At 52.6% G+C, this 22,871-nt stretch overlaps 1 protein-coding gene across 3 annotated transcripts in view; it reads left to right on the top strand.

The window, feature by feature from the left end:
- Positions 1 to 22,618, top strand: part of KCNC4 (potassium voltage-gated channel subfamily C member 4) — a 46,423-nt gene extending 23,805 nt beyond the window's left edge. Inside the window, exons 4-5 of one of the 3 annotated variants that reach the window (XM_042998145.1) lie at positions 20,934 to 21,008; positions 21,845 to 22,618. In XM_042998145.1, coding sequence (XP_042854079.1) covers positions 20,934 to 21,007 — 74 coding nt within the window. In that variant the 3' untranslated portion in view covers position 21,008; positions 21,845 to 22,618. Of the gene's footprint in view, positions 1 to 10,487; positions 11,026 to 20,933; positions 21,009 to 21,844 lie in introns of those variants that run through there. The other 2 variants (XM_042998152.1, XM_042998151.1) reach the window with 2 other exon arrangements.
- The last annotated feature ends 253 nt before the right edge of the window (positions 22,619 to 22,871 follow it).

Below are 22,871 nucleotides of genomic sequence, written 5' to 3' on the forward strand. Positions count from 1 at the left end.
TAGGGCCTCGGTTCAAAGTCTAGAGTCGTAGGGCCTCAGTTCAAAGCCACTTACTAGCTGGGTGACTTGGGAACAGCTCAGCCAACCTCAGTTTTCCATTCTGTAGAAAGAGGATCACAACAGCCCAGTTTGGGTTTCAAAGACCGCGCGTGTAAGGACCGGGCCCAGTGCCCTCGGTGTGCCTATGACGTAGAGAAGATGCCCACAGCAAGTGTTCGTTCCCTCCTCACCCCTTTCCGGAGCTCTTAGGCTTTTCCCCACAGACTTCTGAGTTCGCCATGTTCAGTCACGCCAAGAAAGGACAAGCGCATAACAGGGGGCAGGGGGTGAGGAAGGCAGAGGGGATGGAAGAAGTGAGGGGAAGCCTGCTCTTGAGGCACAAGAGAAAATCGGGCTTGGAGCCTGAGCCGGCCGAGGCAAAGCAATGGCAGGCTGCCAGTTGTCAATTAAAGATAAGATCTTGTCCGGCCGCGGAGGGTAAGCAGGGCCTGTGCCCCTGCCCCCCCTTTCCAGGCCAGAGAAAGCCATTTGCAGCCAGGCTGGCCTCAGAGAAGCTTGGCCAGGCCATAATGGGATGGGATGTACTTCTGGCTCCATAACGACATTACGCATCGGGGCCCACGTCCAAGATGGCTGGGGGTTTTTGTTTTGTTTTGTTTTTCGTAGATGAGTGTGGAACCGTTTCACGGTCAGGGGCCAAGAACCAGCAAACAGCCCCGGGGCACCAGAGGCCAGGGTGGCCCTCAGGGGACCCAAGGAGATGCAGGGTCCCCGGTGACACGCTGGTGCAGACTTCTGGAGGGGAGAGGGGCGGAGAGTTCAGCGAGAACAGACTACCCGTCTGCTTCACCTCACAGGAACAGCGGGCAGGGCTGTCGGGAAAGGAAGGCCGTGGCTTCCTCAAAAAAGCAGGGGCTGGGGCGCCTGGGTGGCTCAGTCGGTTAAGCGGCCGACTTCGGCTCAGGTCATGATCTCGCGGTCCGTGAGTTCGAGCCCCCGTCGGGCTCTGTGCTGACAGCTCAGAGCCTGGAGCCTGTTTCAGATTCTGTGTCTCCCTCTCTCTGACCCTCCCCCGTTCATGCTCTGTCTCTCTCTGTCTCAAAAATAAATAAACGTTAAAAAAAAAAATTAAAAAAAAAAAAAAAAAGCAGGGGCTGAGCCCAAACGAGGGGGCTGGTTCAAAGAACAGGACACCGGTGTCCAAGACCAACTTTGGGAGTCAGACACACTCACACTCAGCTTGGAGTCCTGGCCCCATGACTTCCTAGTTGTGGGACCTGGGGCAAGTCACTTAACCTACTTAACCCGTGTGAATCTTTATTTCCTCATCCGTTGAGTGGGAGTATTGATGGCACCTACCTCATGGAGCTGTTGGGAGAACCCAGTGAGCAGTGCCTGTAAAACCCTGGGCACATGATCATTGCTTACAAATATTGGGGGGGAGGAGGAGCGTCGTGGAGCAACTTCCCCCCCAGTAACCCACCCCAGTTTGGTTTCTGGCCTCATCTTTCAGATAAGTGCTATGAATTAGCGTCATTTCGGTAAAGCCCTCATCTTCTTGTGAAGCAGGCAGAGAGAGTGGGGGGTCATAATGCCAAACAGCTAACATTTATTGAGTGCCGGGCGATACATCTAATGCTCTTAAAAACTCATTTCGAGACCGGTGTCATCATTATTCTTGTTTCACAGAGAAAACTGCAGGACAGCCATGTTGGGTCACCCAGCCAAAAAGGGGCCAAGCTGGGATTTGAACCCAACTAGTCTGACTCCAAGAGTCCAATGCTTTCCTGCCTTGTAAATGGAATGGGACTTCTAAGTCATCAGCCCGAGGGCAGGGATTTGTGCTTTTAATGGTTTTCATTTCATTCACCTCAATTGAAATTGAGGAAGTGGGTGCCCTGGTAGTGCCTGACCCCACCCCCCACAGAAAAGGGGCTGTTGTTAATTAGCATAACCCCCAACTCATGGAATTCTTGATTCTTTCCTCTGCAACCCACTGAGTTTTATTGTCTGAAGGGAGTGACTGGGATGGGGACGGGTCTGGAGACCAAGTTATAGCAGGAGGAGCTCAGCCTGCAGAAGAAAAGGGACCCCCATCTTCAGTATTTGAAGGCATCTGAGGGGAAGTGGGTTTAGCTTATCTTCTGATCCCGGAGAGCAGACCTGGGACCAGTAGGTGGAAATGTTAGGAGGACAGATCGGGGTCAAATAAAGAAGAACCTGGCTTTTTGTTTTCCTGCTATTACAAATTCCCCACATGGTGTTGAAAGCATCCCATACCAAATCAACAGGGAAGGAAGGCCCTGTCATCCTCCCTCAGTCCTATGCTCCTCCCTGGAGGCCACACTATTAACATCTAGCGTTGGGTCCTTCTAGGCCTTTGGTAAAAGACCTTTCTTTTTTTTTTTTTTTTTTTTTTTAATTTTTTTTAACGTTTATTTATTTTTGAGACAGAGAGAGACAGAGCATGAACGGGGGAGGGTCAGAGAGAGGGAGACACAGAATCTGAAACAGGCTCCAGGCTCTGAGCTGTCAGCACAGAGCCCGACGCGGGGCTTGAACTCACAGACTGCGAGATCATGACCCGAGCCGAAGTCGGCGGCTTAACCAACTGAGCCACCCAGGCGCCCCTAAAAGACCTTTCTTACAGAACTGCCGAATAGGAATGACCGCCTTGTGGGTACGAGGTTCCTGTCCCTGGAAATGTCCGGAGAGACATTGGGTGGTCACGTGCCAAGGTTTGTGGGAAGAACTTCCACTCGGCATGGAAGGTTGAATTAGAAGACCTCTTCCGGTTCTCACACGTTCTGACTGACAGGGGGCCACGCAGCTACTCAGCGGTGGAGGCTGGTCTGGAGCCCGGGTCTTCCTAACAGGACCCAGATAAGCTCTTTTCCTGGCATGATTTTCCTCAAAGTCCTTCGCTCTGGAGGGGAACTCCCTGCTAGACTCCCTGTCTGCCTCTTTCCAGCCAATCCTGGGTGTATGCCAGGGCTGAGACTGGCATCTGTGGTGCATCTGGTTCAATGACTCGGTTGATACCCTCGCTTGGGTTGATACCCTGCGATGTGTGGCCAGTACCCGCCCCTACAGCCTCCCGGGCCCTGACAGCGTTATCACCGTGAGCACCTGCCCTCATTGCCCGGCTCCAGGCTTTTGTGGGATCAACATGACAGGTGGCACGTGAGCTGGCCCAGTCACCTGGGGCCGTGGTCACTACGCCTCAGCCCCAGATAGCATGGGTTGCTCTAGGGGCCACAAGGGCTGCCAGGGACGCTTGGAGCTGCTTTCCCCCCGGGGAACCTCACCTGGGCCTGACCATAGCATCACGGGCTGAGGAGAGGGAGCCAGGAGAGCTGTGGCTCCAGGTCAGAGGGATCAGAGGCCTTCTACTCTTGGTGCTGGAAGCTTCTCCGTTTCTCACAGGGCTGAGGGGCCAGCCTGCACCCCACCCCCAGTCACCATATTTACCTGTCGTTAGGGCTATTCCATAAGAGTCTCCCAGAATGGCCAGGCTCTGCTTTTGCTAAGCTAGGCTCCCTGCTTCATAAATCAGCAATTGCCGGTGTGGGGACTAGGGTTGGCCTGAGGAGGTCCCTTCCTTTCTCTCTCTACACCCACTTTGCTAGGTGATCTCACCCACTCCTATAGTCATAAACGCCTTCCAGAAGCTGGTGACAGCCATGTTTGTAGGTCCAGCCCCAGAACTCTCCTCTCAACTTCATTCATTTGTTCATTCATTCATTGATTCATTCATCCAACAAACATATATTAAACTTTTTCTCTATCCCAGGCACTGATTTCCATGTTGCATGTACATCAGTGACCAGAGAGTACGACCCCCTCCCCTCCCCGCTCTCCACACCCACTCACCCTGCCTGCTCAGCCCCTGAAAAGCACCCCCACACTCCCCTGACATTGGACTCTGATTTCACGGTTCTCCCTCTCTGTCCTCCTCTCCCCGTCCATGTGCTACCACCATCCACACTGAGGCTGAGCAAAAACCAGGGTGTCATCGTCAACCCCTCCCTCTCATACCTTAACTCACTCACTCACTCACTCACGTTAAATCTTTATCAAATGCCCATACTGCATCCTGGGGAACCAACAGTGACCCAGTCGGTGGGACCCCTGCCCTCATGGAGCTGACATTCTAATGGGGGGGCTAGGCCAAAAGACCGGTAGACTAAAGACACACATAATAACCTCTCCCACCCTCATTCCAGCCCACTTCAATGCTGTCATTCCTAGTTCTGAAATATGCCTCGCAAGCCTTCCATCTCTCACCCCTTCCTCGCTGGGCCCCAGCTGCCTGTCTACACCCCAGTGTCCTCCCAGCAGCCAGACAGGCCTTCCGAAAATGGACACTAGATCACGTTAACCCATCTTCAACCCACAGTGGCTGGATTCCCACTGCACTTTGAGTAAAATCTAAACTCTGTCAAGGTAAAGGGGGGCCCTCACGGCCCTGTGCCTCCTCAGACCCCTCCCTACCTCTGTCCGTGCCCCCCCACACCCCTCTTCCCTCAGCCCCCGAACCTTTGTTACACACAGCGTCTCTTCCACCTTTAATGGAACACTGTGCCCACCTCACCTGACCCCTTTGCCTCACCCCTCTGGTGTGGCTTTAAATGTCACTTCCCTGGTGGCCCCCTCCAGTGCCCCGTGTTGTTTTCTATCACTGCAGCGGGCTCATTTTCTTCGGGGTGCTTAGCATGCTTTGTAACCACGTATTTGCCCATTGCCTGCCTCCCTGTAAGTACCTGGGGCCCCGCACAGTGCTAGGGGCTCAGTAAATAGTTAATGAATGAATGAATGGGCAGACATGGCCGTGCCATAAGCAGCCGCTGAACTGCATCCTATGTTTTTCCTCCAAGCTGTCTCCAGCTGGCTTCTGCACCTCACTTCTAGGGCATTCCTGGGAGTCCTTGGGGAGTAACGTGAAAGCTCTTCTCTTTACATTATGCATTTCCTGCCTGAGAAACTGTCAGAATAATGAGGACTGAGAGAGAGGGAGGCAGAGAGGGGAGTTCTCCTAGCTCTTCCTGCTCTTCCTTCCAGAACTTCGGAACTTCAGGAACTTGTCAAACCCCCTCCCCAACCGGTGAGCCACCTGAGGGAGCTCATTCACCCTGTCTCCCCTCAGGGCTGAGCCCTGTGGGGTAAGTGCTCTGGGGAAAAGGCAGATGGGAAGAGGCAAAAGACAAAGCTGGCAGGGAGAGAGGTTGGGGGGTGGGAAAGAGGGACAGAAAACAAGTGGCCTGGCCCAGCATGGCCCTCAAGCCAGTCCCCCTCACCCATATGCACTCTTTCTGGAACTCTGAGCCTCCTGGTCCAGCTCAGGCCTCTGGGTGGGACAGTGGGGCTCCTCTGGGTCATCCTGAGCCCTCAGCTGACAGAGCCTGGGGCCACTGGGGTGTCACTACCCCTGAGGGGACCTCTGTAGGGACCAAAGCCTGGGATTCCTTAACCATGGGCAACTCTGTTCTTTATCTCCCTAGAGACCCACTCACCACCTCCCCCCATGGTTTCTCACCTTTAGGCCCCAGGTCCAAGGACAGTCACTTAAAATTCAATATCCATGATCAAATGTTCAAATCAAACAAACAAGGGAGGGGAGCCCAGGTGGCTCAGTCGGTTAAGTGTCTGACTCCTGACTTGGGCTCCTGTCATGATCTCATGGTTTGTGAGTTCAAGTCCCAAGTCAGGCTCTGCACACAGTGTGGAGTCTGCTTGGGATTCTCTCTCTCTGCGCCTCCCCACTCATATTCTCTCTCTCTCTGTCTCTCAAGAATAAATAAACTAAAAAAAAAAAAAAAAAAAAAAAAAAAAGGAGGGGGGCAACAAACAAAAACAGACTTTTCCCCATACCCTCAGTGTCCCGCCTGGCCCAGGCCCAGGCAGCTGGCCCTCGGGAAGACCAGGGGTGATCCCAGGAGGCCCAGAGCCCCCAGAGGAGCGGCTCCTGGCCCGGCTGTTGCCATGGTGGCCCTCCCTGGGGTGGCGGCTGCCAAGTTGCTATGGAGAGCAGAGTTTTGCCACGGCTTCCACTACCGGCACCGAGAAGCTCCCCCAGGACCCTCCCCCTTCCCAAGCCAATACATGGTCAGCCTGGTGGCCAGCTTGTGCTGTCGTCTCAGTGGACCAGGGGGGCACTATAGGAATAGGAGTCAGAACCAGTTTCCTTCCCAGCACCCCAGCTGCGTCTAGCCTCATGCCTCAGGACTTCCTCCTCCCCCTGAGGGAACGATACTGTTTGTACTCCTGGCAGATCCATTAGGGACCTCATTTCTCTCAGGACCTTCCTCCCCCCCAGGTGGCAACCAGCTCCCAGACAGCCTGGTGGGGGGGTGGGGGTGGGATGGTGAGGGTAGGGGGTGTGTGAGAAGGCTCCAATGGCAGCACTCTCCCTCTGGACATAGCGTGCTGCACTGTGACCAGCTGCATTTCCCTGGACAGAACTGGAAAATTGGTTTCTAGAACCCTCCATGTCTCTTCTTGAGTTTGTGTCTATCCTCACTAAATACGCTACACCCTTACTGCACCTCAAACACCCGCACATTTCCCAGGTCCTTCTAGTCTCTCCACCCTCTCTTCATGTTCTAATATATGCAGAGAAAAGTATCTTGTGCCAGTCATCCACACGGTAGTATAAATCAGGGCCCATGTATATTTCATTTCCCAGGACATAGGATTACTAGACCTCCTCTCAGCTTATGGAGTAAGAGCCTTGTTCTCTGTTATCGGAAATCCTCACACCAGAGAACTCTAGGGAGGGTAGATATTTTGTTTGTTTGTTTTGACCAGAGGAGAGAGAAAGCAAGAGCTCCTTGTGTGAGTCAAGGTAGAGGCCAGAGTTCTACAAGGAATTTGGGCTTTGCTTTGATTACTAAAAGAAAATGGAGCGCGAAAGGGAAATCAGAAGTGATATGTGATAGGAGTTGCCTGTCTCGAAGACCCTCTCTCTCTTTTGGACCCCCTTCCATATTCCAGTATTGAGTCCCCTGCCTGGCAAACACATACATCCCTCAAGGGACTTATACGTCCCTCAAGTCCCGCTCATCTGTCACCTCCGGTGAGAATCTTCCCTGGACTCTTCCTTTATACCCTCACGGTACCTGGTACGCCCCTCTAGTGTAGGACTTAGCACAGGGATAGCCTGTTGCTTATTTACTTGTTTATGGGGACTTACTATTTACTCACTTATTAAGGCTTTTATCTCCAGCTCCTGCTCGGTGCTCAGGAGCTCAATGATGAATGAATGAATGGAGGAATGAATGAGTAGACAGGGAATGAGCTAGCCACTCACTCCTGACTTCTGCCATTCACACTTGTCATTCTAGCCCATGTCTGGTCTCAGAATCTGTCCAGAACAGTTCCCTGGGATGCTGGGCCCCTCCCTCTACCACCCACCACTGTGTGCCAGCCCAGCCCCCCCCGCCCCACTGCCAGCAGTGCCCCCATCCACAGCCCCCCACTCCCCTCAGCTTCCCAGGCTCTGGCCGGCCAGTGGGCCTTTCTCTCCTGGTGCTAATGGCTTCAGACCGTCCCTGGAGTCTACGTGGACCAGCCAAGGGCTCGTGTCCCAGGTTCTTCCCTTCTCCATATTCCACGTTCTCAGTCTTCACCAGTGTTCTTTTATGAGCCTCCTGCCCTCTCCAACTCTCTGAGCACCAATGTGGGCAAAATCCCCGCTGCCCGAGTGGGCCATAGAGAGAGAAGCTGGAGAGGGTTGTTTCCATAGGAGCCTGGCCCAGTCCCATGACATTGCTTGGCCTCAGTTTCCACGTCTGTGAAATGGGAATTCAACCTCCCCTGCCCTCATCCACAGGAGGTATGAAGGTTAAATGAGGAAGTGGGTAGACGGGTCTTCTGGAACCCCTGGAGCACTACCTGAGGTGAAAGGTTATCATTCCTCTGACCTTCCCTCAGGGGCTGGGGTGTTCCTCCAGAAGAGGAGAGCTGGTGCTTTTGGAAATAGTAATAGCTCACATTGAGCACCTGACAGGCCAAGCATTGTGCTAAGCCTTCTGTGCGGATTCATCTTCAGAACAAACCTAGGAGGTAAGAGCTCTTTTAATCACTTCCATGTGACAGATAAGGAACCAAGGCACGGAGATCAGCCCAACAGCAATCTCACAGACAGATTTCACATCCCGATTTTGACCTGAACCCGTTCAGCCTGACTCTGCCCCACCCCCATGCCCCTGACCGCTGGCTCTACAGGCTGCAGCTGGCCCCGTGGCACTGGCCCCTCTCCTGTCATCGATTAACTGCCCACACCCAGAATTTTAGCTGCCACTGGCTTTGCTGCTTGTGCCTTTTTTTTTTTTTTTTTTTTTTTTTTTTTTTGCCAGGAGGAGCAAAGAGAGGTGAAATAGGTGAAACAGCTAGCCAGGCTCAGGCAGGCAAATGGTGCTCTGTGCACGTCCGCCGTGTTGTAGAGACACAATCAGGGGAGTAGGGCTTGGCAGGCGTGACTTCCACAACAGAAAGCACTAGAAACCCTTTGCCCGAAATCCTTGCTAGGGCCATTCACTAGGGAGATGACAGGATGGAGGCAGTGTCCAAGCATGATGCAGGGCCCCCGGGCATGGATGCTCTCGAGGTGACCGGCTGGCGAGGCCATTTCCCTCCTGGTGGCCATGAAGCACCTGTGTGATACCTGTGTACTTGACCGTGAGAAGCCAGAGAGAAGCCCGCCAAGCTGCCTGCTGCCAGGGCTACCACCTGCACCCCACCTTGCAGTCCTTCTCTCTCCCAGGGCTTGTCTACACACACCCGCGAGCTCTGGGGCATAGGAGCCGAAGAGTGGGGACGTGGGAGAAAGCACTAGAGGAGAGACAGAGAGCAGGGATCCTGGAGGGGGGTGGGGGAGAGAGGCAGGGAGGACGGGTGGGAGACGGAGGAGTCGGAAGGGAAGTGGGGCGGGAGGAGTGAGAAAATGCGGGAAGAGGAGGACCGAGAAAGGGAGGAGGGAGAAGGAGGAGGGACCAATCCCGACCGTGGAACCTAAAATGAACTCAACAGGCTGGAAATAGAACAGCTGGGCAAACCCAAAACACTGTTTGGGTGTCTGCTGAGCAAGCACGTGAATGAACAGAACTGGGGGAGCAGTTCAAGGAAGAAATAGATCATTTCATCTCAGAGGTAGGTCCGAACAGGAGGCGTTTATTCCAGCCCGCCCAGATTACTCGGGATTCTTTTTCTGGGGGTGTTTTCTTTACGTAAGCATTATTTTTAACAGGCTGCCTTGGCGGCTGGGTTAGCCTGACGCCACCCCACCCTTGCTTGGCGGATGGAAGGTTTGGGTTACTCTGAGGGTTTTTATTGTCATTGTGGACACTTCTGGCTTCAGGGGAAGAAATCTTTTTTTTTTTAATCTTTTTTTATGTTTATTACTTACTTTTGAGAGAGAGACAGAGTGTGAGCGGGGGACGAGCAGAGAGAGAGGGAGACACAGAATCCGAAGCAGCTCCAGGCTCTGAGCTGTCAGCACAGAGCCCGATGCGAGGCTCCAACTCCTGAACCGTGAGATCATGACCTAGGCTGAAGTTGGATGCTCAACCAACTAAGCCATCCAGGCGCCCCAGGGGGAGAAATCTTAATCCGCTTGCCAAATGGAGGTTTAGAACTCTGAGTTGTGTTCCTGAATCCATTTGTAGAACAAAACCCAGTTCTGGAATGGGCCAGGACTGGCCTGGGGGACCCTGCCCCCCTCAGCACCCCCAGGGCTCCATGATGCCTTCTGGTGACCTCACTTGATGCCAACACACTTCACCCTGGGAGGTGCCCCGTGCACCTGACGCTCAGCCCAGGGACCCCTTCCCTGGCCGTCAGTGACCACCTCTCTGCTCCCGCCCTGCCCTCGTAGCACTGTTTCTGTCTTCCTCCACCCTTCCAAACCCTGGCTCTCTTTCCCACCTAGGCTCCTATGCAGACTTCCTGGGTCTCAAAGACCATTTCCGGACTCTCAGGGTGCGTGAGCCCCCCAAAGTTGCAGCCAACGTTGTTTGTATGTTATATTCTACAGGCAGGGTTCGAATCTTTCATCAGACTTGCTGTGCCCACTTCCCGCCAATGTGAAGAACAATTAGTCTGGAAGTTAGAGGCTGGGCCAGCACAGACTGAAAACAGGTGGAGCCAGGTGGCCCCTGGTGGCTCCTTTTAGCTAGCCGTCACTCTGGGGTTTTTGCTCCATCACAGATCTCTCTAGAGTTAGATCAGCTCTCCTTGGGACTGACCGTGGACAGGAACTGGAGAACCGGAGCTCTAGCCTTGCATCTACCGCTGGCTGTGCTATCTTTGACAACTTGCCTGCTGAGCTACAGCGCTTATAAAATTGGGGATAATACTGCCCATCTTAGCACGTTCCCCAAGGCTCGATTAAGATCCTGCATTCTTACTGCTTTAGCCCGGTACCTGACATTTCATTCGTAAAGCTTAACTTCCTTCCTCTCCCCCTTCTTTCCTGGATGAACACTAAGGAACCTTCCCAAATTGAGCAGGTAGACTCTACTAGAGGATTGTTGGGGAGACCTAAACCGGAGAGAAAGAGCCCAGGCCATTCTGCAGCCTTTCCAGGAGGTGCAGGGGCAGGAGGGTTAGCTCTGGTGGAGGACGGAAGAGAGGAGGTCTTCGTCAGCAGAAGGTCTCAACCGTGGCAGGAAGGCAACCGCACCCATGTCAGATATTCGGAACACAGCCAGCTGGCGGACGGGCCACTTAGAGACACATCAGTTGTAAGGAAGCTGACCGAAGACCCCTCGGCGCCCACCCTCACTGCACACACCACCAAGACAGACGCTGATTACCAAGCCATCCCGAAATCTCTCCTTCCCTACACTACCTCTCACCTTCCTTGGGGCCACAGGCTCTTGGCCCAAAGTGGCTTGTTCTGTGCACTTCAGATAGAACTAGAAGTGACACAGGTTAGCTTCCTCTTCTCTGACATTGATGAGCTGGGGGACCAAGGAGGTGTCTCAAGAAAATTCAGGAGTTTTTCCTGGTTCTTGGCACCATTTGTGCCCGTCCCAGCTTTCCGTGCCCTTGTCTGACCCTCCTCTTGCCAGAGTGAGAGACCAGCATCTTCGAGAATGCCCATGAAGTACTCTGAACTTCTCAGATGTAAAGGGCAAGAGAAATCAAAGGCAGCCCTTATCTCTATCCAGATGATGGGGATAAACACAGCCCAAACCTGTGTCCTGGCCTGCCTCGCTTGGCCAGTGGCTGAGTGAATGCCAAGCTGAGATTTCTCTTACTTTGTACTCACCTGGCCCCAAAGACTGCCAGGGTATTGGCTACCAAGTCACTAATCCATAAAAGCCACCTGCAACCCCTCCACAGGTCCCAGAAGGAATCTTTAGTCTGTTCTGACCTCAGAAGCCACCTTGCCCGCTTGGCCAGTGCCTTCTTCACTCCGGATTTGGGCATCACATCTGTAATTTGATGCCTAGGAAATATTTTTAGCTACCAACCTTGACGCAGACTTCATCCCCATTCACCACTGGGGTAACGAGAGGGGAAGGAATTGGAAAATTCCACCAGCCACATGGCTAACAGCTGTTTGAAGGGTCTTCCTAATAGACAAGTCTGACCATGTCCTTCCCTTTCTGAAAACCCTTCCATGGCTCCCTGTTGGGTAGAGGTGAGATGCCCAAGACCCTTGACCGTCTGGCCCATCAACCCTCATTTCCTGTCCCTCCCTCCCCACACATTCAAGGAGGAGTGTTCTTTGAACTTCTGCACTGTCCTGCTTTAGCAGGTTGCTCGAAGCAGCCCCCATTTGCTCTACCTTGTGAAAAGTACTCATCTCTTGGGAAGTCTTTCCTGATCCACCCATCCCACCAGCAGAATTTTCTCCCCACACAGCCCCCGATACACCTTTACAAGAGCATTTGTTTGCACTCCGTATTTACCTGAATGCCTTACACAAAACTTTTTTTTTTTAGTTTATTTATATATTTTCAGAGAGAGCATGATCTGGGGAAGGGCAAAGAAAGAGGGAGAGAGAGAGAATCCCAAGCAGGCTCCACGCTGACGGTACAGGCCCCACCCGCGGCTCGATCTCTCGAAACGCAAGATTGTGACCCGAGCCGAAATCAAGAGTCCCACGCTTAACTGACTGAGCCACCCACACACCCCTGCACAAACTGTGTTAAGAGTCATAGTTTGGACTCACCTTCCCTGCACTTCTGCAAATTGGGCCAAGGAAACTATGTAGATGTTAGGATATCAACTGTATTAGGGAAAATTTAAATTATCCAAAATTTAGATAAGGTCAAAAGGATGACTGTATACTCTTGCCCTGTCATAGTGAAGCTTTGTTTAACAGACCTACCCAAAGCTTATTTAATTCTCTAGAACTGTGCTATCAACATAGAGCTTTTGAGCACTTAACATGTTAAGTGCTAATGCCACATGTTAAAATGACAGTATTTTGGACCTGTTGGGTTAAATAAAGTATATTATTAATTAATTTTATTTTTATTTTAGAGAGAGCGAGCGTGTGTGAGCAAGGGAGAGGATCAGAAGGAGAGAGAGAGACAGAGAGAGAGAGGGAGAATCTTAAGTAGGCTTCACACTCAGCACAGAGCCCCACACGGGGCTCAATCCCACAACCTTGAGATCCTGACCTGAGCTGAAATCAAGAGTCAGATGCTCAACTGACCGAGCCACCCAGGCGCCCCAATAAAATGTATTATTAACATTGATTTCACCTGTTCGTTTTCACTTTTTAACGTGACTACTAAAAAAATTTGAATCACACACATGGTTCACAGTATATATCTATTGGATGGCACGCTCTAGAAGACCATTTCACCGTCCGGTAGAGAGTCAAATGATTTCTGGCTGGTAGGAGAGATAACCCCAGTTTAATTGCTCTGCAGGACACTTACCAGATTTGTCTCCAACTTACAAAGAAATTTATTTTGATGTGTCTTCCCTTTGAATTTTTTTTTTTAACATCTATTTATTTTTGAAAGACAGAGAGACAGAACGTGAGCTGGGCGGGGCGGAAAGAGAGGGAGACACAGAATCCGAAGCAGCTGCAGGCTCTGAGCTGTCAGCACAGAGCCCGACGCAGGGCTCGAACTCACAGACTTTGAGATCATAACCTGGGCCGAAGTAGGACACTCAGCCGACTGAGCCATCCAGGTGCACCGGTGTGTCTTCCCTTTAAATCCAGTTCCTTAAAGGCTCTTTGAACCAGCGTATTTTATTGGTTACCTCGTTAATGGATGAGTTAAATAAAATCTTTGACACGTTTATTCTGTATCTGTAGGAGACTTATACTTTCAACTTTTTAGAAATTACACTTAGACCTCTATCTCCTGTCCAGCTTAAGAGCATAGCCTGAATTATTAACATGCCTGGTAGGAAGTAGGGGCTTGATAAGTGTTTGTTGAATGAGTTAAAACACTTCCTTGGACTTGGGACCTCATGTTTGAATTGCCAAACACCCTCTGCAGTGGGATCCCTATCTGCCATATGCCTGAGGCTAGTGGGGGGATGTAGGAAATATGAGAGCTTCTTTTCAGGACCCTAAACTATTTGGGGGGGTCCCCATAAAGATTCCCCAACTCTTGGGCCATGTGATCCCCAGAGAATGCTAGCAGAAGTAAATCCTGGCCCTCCTGCACCCCCACCCCCGCCCAGGGGCTGCAGGAAGCAGGATACCCAGATAGGTTTCCCTTCCTTTCTGCCCATGACCTGGGCTCTTACCAACCTCAGCACTGTGACGATCCCACCAGACAACCCTGACTGTTCCTCCAGGTCTGGACACAGAGGCACTTTTGTGTTGAAGGTCAGTAAGCAGGGCTAGCCTCAGGAGCCAGGTCTTCTAGGGGCCCTAGAAAACTCTCTGGGTCCTGAGTCCAGAGAGACAATTGCAAAACTATATCGTTTCCCCTTTCCCCTCCTTGCCATCTCCACAGTGGGGGATGGCCGGCTGGCCATAAGGGGAGAAGTTCCTTGTGAATTCCTTGAGGGCAGAAGCTTGTCATTCGTATGCCTGGCAACTGCTGAGCACTTTTCCCAGCCCACGGTGGACACTCGGTGAACGTTCGTCCGCCTCTCCTCCCTCTGCCTGACTCCAATCTACAGCCAGCTTCCTTCCAAACAGCCTGATGTATAGACTCTTTGGCCTCGACAGAACATTGATTAATCAATCGCCCTCTCTGGGAGTCTGGGCAGGATCCGTTGATAATGAGGCATCAAGCTCAGGGGTGGTGACCTTTTAGAAGTGTCACACCAAGCTTGCGGTTGTCCACGTCCCTTATGAAGAAGAGAGAAGTCTGTAGAGGCTCCACTGCCGGAGAAAGAGAGTAAAAGCAACATTTTTTATTGTGATAGAATATACATAACAAAATTTTCTATTTTTAACTGTAGAGTTTGATGGCATTAAGTACATCCACATTGTTGGCGCCCCTGGGTGGCTCAGTCGGCCAAGCACCTGACTCTTGATTTCAGCTCAGGTCATGATTCCAGGGTGGTGGGATTGAGTCCCGAGTCGGCTCTGTGCTGAGCATAGAGCCTACTTGGGACTGTCTCTTTCCCTCTGTCCCTCTGCCCTTCCCCCCACCAAAGTACATTCACATTATTGTACAACTGTCACCACCGTCCATCTCCAGAACTTTCCCATCACCCCAAAATGAAACTCGGCCCACTAAACACCAACTCCCCATTCTCCTCTCCTCCCCAGCCCCTGGGAGCCCCCATTCTGCTGTCTGGCTCTATGAATGTAACTACTCTAGGTGCCTCATATAAGTGGAATCATGCAGTATTTGTCCCTTTGTGATTGGCTAAGCCTAATGTCCAGTGTGTGTGTGTGTGTGTGTGTGTGTGTGTGTGTGTATCACATTTTGTTTATCCATTCATCCAACCTGGGTTGCTTCCGGTTTGGGGCTATTGTGAATAACGGGTGTACAAACATTTCTTTGAGAGTCTCCTTTCATTTCCTCTGAACACACCCGGAAGTAGAATTGCTGGATCATATTAACGCTTGTTTAATTTTCTGAGGTCAAAACCACATTACTGAGCACCTGTGCAGTTCCAGCTCTGAGCTAAGCCCTTTCTATGTGCCATCCCATTTAATCCATACAACAACCCTTTGGGGTGAAGAAGATAGTCTCCGGTTTATACCAAGTGAAGATTCCAGAAACCAAATGACTTGCTCCAAGTTAGAGACAGCGATGGGCAGTCAGGTTTTGAACCCAGGTCGACTTGATGCCAATGCCACTCGCTTCCCAGGCAGCAGGCAACGAAAACAAATACGGTTGTCAAAAGGAAGGGCCACACTTTTTTTTTTTTTTAATGTTTATTTATTTTTGAAGGAGAGAGAGACAGAGTGTGAGTGGGGGAGGGGCAGAGAGAGAGGGAGACACAGAATCTGAAGCAGGCTCCAGGCTCTGAGCTGTCAGCACAGAGCCCGACGCGGGGCTCGAACTCACAAACTGCGAGATCATGACCTGAGCCGAAGTCAGACGCTTAACCAACTGAGCCACCCAGGCGCCCCGGAAGGGCCACACTTTAACGCTGTCGGTGGCTAACACTTTCTTTAATTAACAACCAACACCTTAGCAGGAATCCGGCAGAAGGATCCCCCTTGCTCAGATCAGATGAAACACTGTCTTCCAGATGTTTCCCAGACCACACTCCTTTTTTCCCGGCCTCCTCCCCCTCCTCCTAGTTTCCCTGGCCTTCCTTCCATCAACTAGACCCCCTGCACTTTGTGTTCCTGGCTGACAGACAAATTCCCTCCAGGCCGCAAACTCCCCAGGCCACAGCTCACATGGTCCCTGTGTATAGCCTGAACCTACCAGTGTCCCGCGCTCTGTAACAGTTTGAATCAATGAATCAATGAGTGACTCACTCAATCAATGACGGTAGGGAGGACAGGCACGAAGAAAGAGAACACCAGAATTATCCACTTCTCCGCTTCTACTTCACTATTTGTGTAAGACCAGGCTGTGAGTTGCTCAGAATAATCTGTGTGCCATATTTGGCACCACTGCGCAAGCCTGAGCCATTTTGGGGTTGGAAACTCCCAGGGAAAGAGATGGAATTATCCTCTTGGAGAAATATGCCCGCGTGGCTGGCCCAAGGAAGGGGAGGAGGAGTTTTCAGTGTTGGGAGAGATTTCATGTCCTGAGGAAAACCAGATCCTCGGGGGATGAGACCTTTAGCACAATTCTTCCTTCCTTCCTTCCTTCCTTCCTTCCTTCCTTCCTTCCTTCCTGTAACCAGCCCAGTGATCAGGGCCACACTTGCTCTGAGCCAGGCACCCAGCTCAGCACCTGAGGGAAGAGAGGAAAGTCAGACCTGCTCCTGCAATGCTGTGTGCTCAGACACAGCCATTGGGACAGGAGAGGCCGGCAGCCTCTCTGGGAGGCTCAACCAAGCCCACGGGCAGGACGTGGGTGGCTGTTCCTTCCCGAAGCCAAGTGGCTGCATTGCTGGGAGGCACTGGCCTCACCTGGAGGCTTGGCTAACTCTCCGGCCTTTGGGTGCCGTGCAGGAGGCATGGAGGGCAGGGGAGGCAGTAACAGGTGACAGAGAAAACGCCGGGTGTCCAGGGCGGCAGCCGCTCCCACCAGAGGGTCTTAGGGAGTGCCAGCAAGGCAGGGAACTCTTGGCCAGAGTCCCTGTGGGACCTCCATGTTAGGCACCGTGAGGTCCTTCCCCACCACTGCACGCTAGCCCTGCCTGGCTTAGGGGCTGTCTAGTGAGAGGACTTTAAGCTCCACAGGCCACGAACATGAAAATATGTAGCAGAAAGAGGGACAGGACTTGAACTGGATTGGAAGGCAAGGGTTTGGGATTATTTACCCAAGAGGGAAGGAAGCATGTAAGCGACTTGGGCATTCATGACTGTCTGCAAGGTGTTAGGATGACAACATTAACCCAAACGGCCTGCACGTGGAACCTAGAGACAGGCAGGGCAGGACACTGTCCCGTCGTGCAGGCAGAGAAAACAAGGAGATTTAACGCTAGCGTTTCTGTCCTGGATCCACGGTTTTTGCTCACTCCAGGCTGCCTCTCCTGACTGCATAGGCCCAAGGGAGGTCCCACATCAGGGGGACTTAGAGACCAAGCCCGTGACAATGAGCTGTCTGGGTGCTCCGGGTAGCGGTCTAAGGACTGGCCACAGGAAGGAGCACCCAGGAGGCACCCCACAGGAGGGATGGGCGGTTCTGAGTCACCTGGGGCCTGTGCAGCCTGCCGTACCCCACCCCCACTCTTCAGCCAGGCACCCAGGGCCCAGTGACCCTGGCAGCTTGAGCTCACTTACCTTTCCAGGCCTCAGCAGGGGTGTCTGGGGGAATTCGGAGGCTTCCTCCAGGGAGAAGATGTCCAGGCTCTGTGACTCAGTGTGCCTGCAAGAAAAGAAATTCACTAAAATGATTTCTTTTTCCTTCCAACAAAGAAAAGAGGTTTACAGCTCACGCTCGGCTGCCAGAGGAGAGCCCTCTCTGAATTCCTTCCCTGCCTCTGCTATAAAGCCGTTAAGTTGATCATTTGGGTCCAGGGTATGAAAGCCTTCCCTGCAGGGCTGTGGTTACTGGCCTGGTTAACTCACTGGCTCAAGCCTGGGAGAGGCATGGAGAGAGGCTTTGCTCCCCACCGGGCTCCCCCTCACATGGAACACTCATGTGGGTGGGTGGCTCGGCTCAAACCCTTCCCCTCTGCTCAAACAACTTCCCGACTCCCCACCTCCCTCGAGTGGTTCTGGCACATTCCGCCATTCCCTGGGCGTTTACCCTATGCCAAATAGTTTGCGTACATCAGCTCCTTCAATCCTACCCCCATCCTTTGGAGGAGGTATAATCCCTACTCTAAAGATGAGAAATCTGAGACTCAGAGCAGTTCACTTGTTTGGGTCAGGCAGCTAGTGAGCCGTAAATTCAGGCCCGGATCTAATATAATCCTCACGCTAGCTATTGCACATAAGTATTGCTAGCAAGTCTTCATAGGCGAAGAACCTGAGACTCAGGCCCAAGACGGGGATGCCTGGGTGGCTCAGTCGGTTGAGCATCCGACTTCGGCTCAGGTCACGATCTCCTGATTCGTGAGTTCAAGCCCCACGTCAGGCCCACTGCTATCAGTGCGGGCCCGCTTCAGATCCTCTGTCTCCCCCTCTCTTTCTGCCCCTCCCCCACTCATGCTCTCTCAAAAATAAATAAACATTTATAAATAAATAAACAAACAAAGCTTGTCCAAGACAAACGACTGCTAAGTGACGCGCCTAAAATTGGAGCCCAAAGCCCGACCTGTGTTCACAAGCGTATCTCCCCACTGGGAGGGTTGTCTCCGTCGTGTCACTCAGAGCTGGGCCTCCATACCTTCGCTCACTATGTGTCCCCCACCCTCAGCGCCCTTCTCCCCCACCACCCTCTCAGCCACCTCTCTGAAGCCAGCTCTGAATACCTTCGCGGGCCATCTATGCAGTCCGACTCAAAATGGGCTTCCTTCACCAGGCCTCCCGGATGCTTGGGACCCTGCCCTACTTACTCCCCTTTTCTCTCCTCCCCAATCTCCTATTACACTTAACGGCCCAGAAGAGCACTGACTACGCCCTTGGCCTGTTTCACACGTGTCACATGTCCACCCTGCTCCTGCCTCCTCTTGCCTTGCCTAAAGAACAACAACCATCAGGGAGGTCACACTGCTTGCGGCCCTGAGGCTCGCGGCCCTGAGGCCCTGAGGCGTCAGCTCCAGATTATGCAAACTTCCTCAGGGTGGAGGCCACCATTTCTGTGTCTGCCATATCATCCAGCTTAGTGCCAACCACAAAGTAGGTGTTGAATAAATTCACACATCCTCATGTTATTGTTCAAAGCATCTGAATATCCCTTAGTTGGATGAATCTTCCTGAAAACCTGGTGAGGTGGGTTACAGATTCGGAGGGGTTCGCCACAGCTAAGGTGGCTGTCTGGTCGCTGGAAGACCAGGACTAGGACCCAGATTTTTGATCTTGGGTACAGGGCGCTTTCCTCAACCAGGCCATGGACATAGGCTCCGCAGTGCCATGGAATGGTATCCCTGATCAGCTAATTTTGTCCACTGTTTCTTCCCCCACAGAGCTGTGGGAAGGGCCCTGCTGGGACTCTGTTTCTGGAAGGTGTCTTTAGATGGGCTCTGAAGGCAGCTTGAGTCAGAGGGTAGAGGTGGTCGGAAGCACCCGAGGTGCAGCCCTGAATGAGACCAGCACCTGGCAAAGAGGTCCTGGTCCAAGAGAGGACCGTCCCGGTGCCCCCCCCCCCAACCCCCGCAAAGGGTTCGTGCAGCGTCTAAGGTCTGTGGAGTCCCTGCTCCACCCCAAGGCCCTGCAGAAAGCCACCAGTAGGGACAGGTGGTCAGTTACAGAGCAATCCCCAGGTAGCCACAGGATCCTTTCTCCAGCAGGAAAGGAAAGGAAAACTATCAGAGAGCTGCTACTCCCTCAGGCGAAGGAGGAAATGATCCGGGCAGAAGGAGTCAGGGTGTTGTTTTGCCCACAGAGTTGCAGGAGGGAACCAAAAGCAAAGATGCCCCCGTCGGGCAGATCTGGAGCTGCTTTGCCAAAAAAAGAGAATTAGGCTGCATGGAATCATTCTCATTCTCCGCCAGATGGCCCAACGGATTTGGGATGCGTCCAGGAGCCCAGCCCCTTTTCTTTGCTCCAGGCCAAACAGCCGGCCACGGGATCTGAGGCCCTGAGGCTCAGGAAGTCAGTCAGGGTCGTGGTGGCACCCTCATGTGACCTGGTGCATCATCTGTGGGATCTTCCTGTGCCTGCACGGCGCCTGCCGCGTAACCCCGTCTCTCCATCTTGTGGCCCATGTGCCTTATGGCGGAGGCCGGGGTTCGAGCGGGGACTGGGGCCGGGGCCGTGTGGCACCTGCTTTTTCAGAGCAGCCCTGGCACGCACCGCTTGCTCTAAACTCTGCACAGCTTCCGGCTCTGGGAAATGCAGGAGTAATTGAATGACATGTGCAGTGATTACGGGAAAAAGGAGGTGGGGGGGGTGGGGAGGACCGTCTGCAAATCCTGCCAAGGACACTAGGAAGTAATTCAACCTGTCGCTTTGTCCTGAGCTGCCTTAACAGGTGTCCATGGAGTGGTCACTATCTATCCTGAATGCAGTACCTCACAGCCTGAGCACCCCCTCTGCAGTGCTGGCCAGAGCGCGTGGGAGGCCCCCGGAGAGGGAGGCTGCCCCGGGGAGGCCCCCGGAGAGGGAGGCTGCCCCGGGTGGGACGGGCCCCGGCCGCAGGGGCAATGCCACTCAGCTCCATGCCATTGCAGTCGGCCCCGTGTTAGCTTGCCACCTACTCCGTGCCGCGAAACCCTGCCCAGGTTACGAGTCCAAATAATCTTTGAGCCGAGAGGCTCATGGCAGAGCAGAGACAACATCCAGGAATACACGTAGTAGGCTTGCACTTTCAGGGATAATCCCCATTTCAAACATCCCGTAAACCGGTGAGAGCAGGGAACATGTGCGCTCTTTCTCTTTTTTTTAAGTTGATGTATTTTCGAGAGAGAGCACAAGTGGGGGAGGGGCAGAGAGAGAGAGGGAGAGGGAAAGAATCCCAAGAAGCCCCACACTGTCGGTGCAGAGGCTGACACCAGGCTCGATCTCACAGACCGTGAGATCAAGACCTGAGCCGAAATCAAGAGTCAGACGCTTAACCGAGCCGCCCAGACGCCCCACGTGGGCCCTCTCTTCTTCACGCCTGTAATCCCAGCGCCCCGCACGGACTCCGGGATGGAGTAGAGGCTTAATCCGCGGTTGTCGAATGAGCCAATGGCCAAATGCCGGGATCGTGGGTTGCACTGACAAGTTCACTGGCGCTCTGCAGGGAGTTAGTGCTGTCTGCTGGCTGTCCCCCCGGAACGCCTCAGTTTCCTCTCCGGAGACCCTGCTCACTTGTCTCTCTTCTTTCCAGCAGACCCCTCCAGACCTGTGCTCTGCAATTTTGCTTTCAGTGCCCCGTTCCGTGGCCCCCAGTCCCAAGTTGCCTGAGGTAACTGATATTAGCAGGTCAGAGCACAGATGCACTTTAAGATGCTTAGCCTGGGTGGAGAGCCCCAGACAGAACCAGATGTATTTTTAGCTCCTTAGGTATCTGGAAAGGTATTGAGACGCAGCCGTGGTTACAGACACAGGACAAATCAGTATTCTGCTACTGGCCTCCCCACACCAGCAGTTTCCATTCAGTGTCTCAAAAGCAAGGGTTGCTATGGAGATTGAGTGTCAGGGCAACTGAATTTCCTGTTGGGAAACAGCAGCACAGGTAGAGCTCTGGGCCAATGGGAACCAAGGAGCTCCTTGGATGGCGGGAGCTCCTCTCCTGATGGCAAATGATGGCGGGAGTCCTGGCATCCTCAGAAGGAGGTCAGCGGGGAGACGGGGGATGCTGTCTCTGGAACTTCATTCACAGAGGGATTGATTCTATTTCTTCTTCCTCACATCTGGCATAGGACTGGTTTGGTTCTCTCTCTGTTCCTTCGCCCAGAGACTTTGGCCATCTAAGAAGCAGTCTGGAAGCTGCTTGGGGGGGGGGGGGGGGCGGGGTAGTGGCAGGGTCATCCTGAGTAGAGGTCAGTCCTGGCAAATACCTAGAACCCGAGCTCTGTAAGGGGCAGGGGGAAGCCAGGTCAACCCAGTCCTGGAGGCATTTGAGTTTCGGGGATCTACTCTTGGGATGGCATTGTGCAGGCTTAGCTCATTTTATCCTTGCTATCATCTGGGGAGGCAACCAGACAGGTGACATGGTCCCCAACCTTCCTCATTCATTCAATAAACATTTCCTGCATGCCTGATAAGCGAGGTGACTGAGATTTTTTTTTTTTAATCCAGGATTCCAAGAGGCTAAATGACCCACCTACTGCTACAAAATTAGCAAGATACAAAACCAAAAGAGTACCCAGGTCTGTTCAGTCCACAGATTCAGAGGGATAACAGCTGAAGAAGCTCTCAGAGGGGGCATTTACCTTGACCTCATGCCTCACAGAAAATAAACTGAGACCCAGAGAGGGCCCGGACTTGGTCACTCAGGGAGCTGGTGACAAAACAGGAATGGGATTCTTCAGCCCATGCTTCTTCTCATCACCCAGAGGTCTTTCCAGAGAACTGTGCGGCCCCAGACTTTTACTGGACACTCACTCTGTGTCAGGTACTAAACAAGCTACGAATTACTTTTGTTGTTGTTAACAGAGACCTGACCCTGGTGACTTAAGCAGAGGAAGTCATTCTCTCTCATAAAAGAAGTCCAGAGGCAGGTATTACAGGGCTGTTTAACACATGGACAAAGTCATCAGGGATGCAGGTCCCTGCTACTTTTCTGCATCACTGCCTTCAACACAGAGGTTTGATTCTAAACACCCAAGATGGCTGCTGGAGTTCGAGCCATCACATCCACATTCCAGGCACGAAAAGGAGGAAGAAACTGGAACAAAAGGGCATGTGTGCCTGCCCTGTCTGCCCCCCTGTCTCCTTTAGGAATCTTCCCGAAAGCCCATCTAAGTTCCACTTATAGCCCATTAGCACTTGCTAGTTGCAAGAAAGGTTAAGAAATGTCATCTTTTACCTGGGCGCATGTTACCCTAAATAAAATTGGGGTTATGGTAGGAATGAAGAGCGGGAACATGATACTTCTAAATTTTCTGCAGTTTGTGTGTGTGTGTGTGTGTGTGTGTGTGTATACTTCTATCATCTATCTATCTATCTATTTGAAAATGAGGGGGAAAAAAGGGGCCCCTGGGTGGTTCAGTCAGTTAAGTGTCCGACTTCGTCTCAGATCATGATCTCACAGTTTGTGAGTTTGAGCCCCGTATCTGGCTCTGTGCTGACAGCTCAGAGCCCAGAGCCCACTTTGGATTCTGTG

Source organism: Panthera tigris, chromosome C1 (assembly GCF_018350195.1).
Source record: "Panthera tigris isolate Pti1 chromosome C1, P.tigris_Pti1_mat1.1, whole genome shotgun sequence".
Lineage (NCBI taxonomy): Eukaryota > Metazoa > Chordata > Mammalia > Carnivora > Felidae > Panthera > Panthera tigris.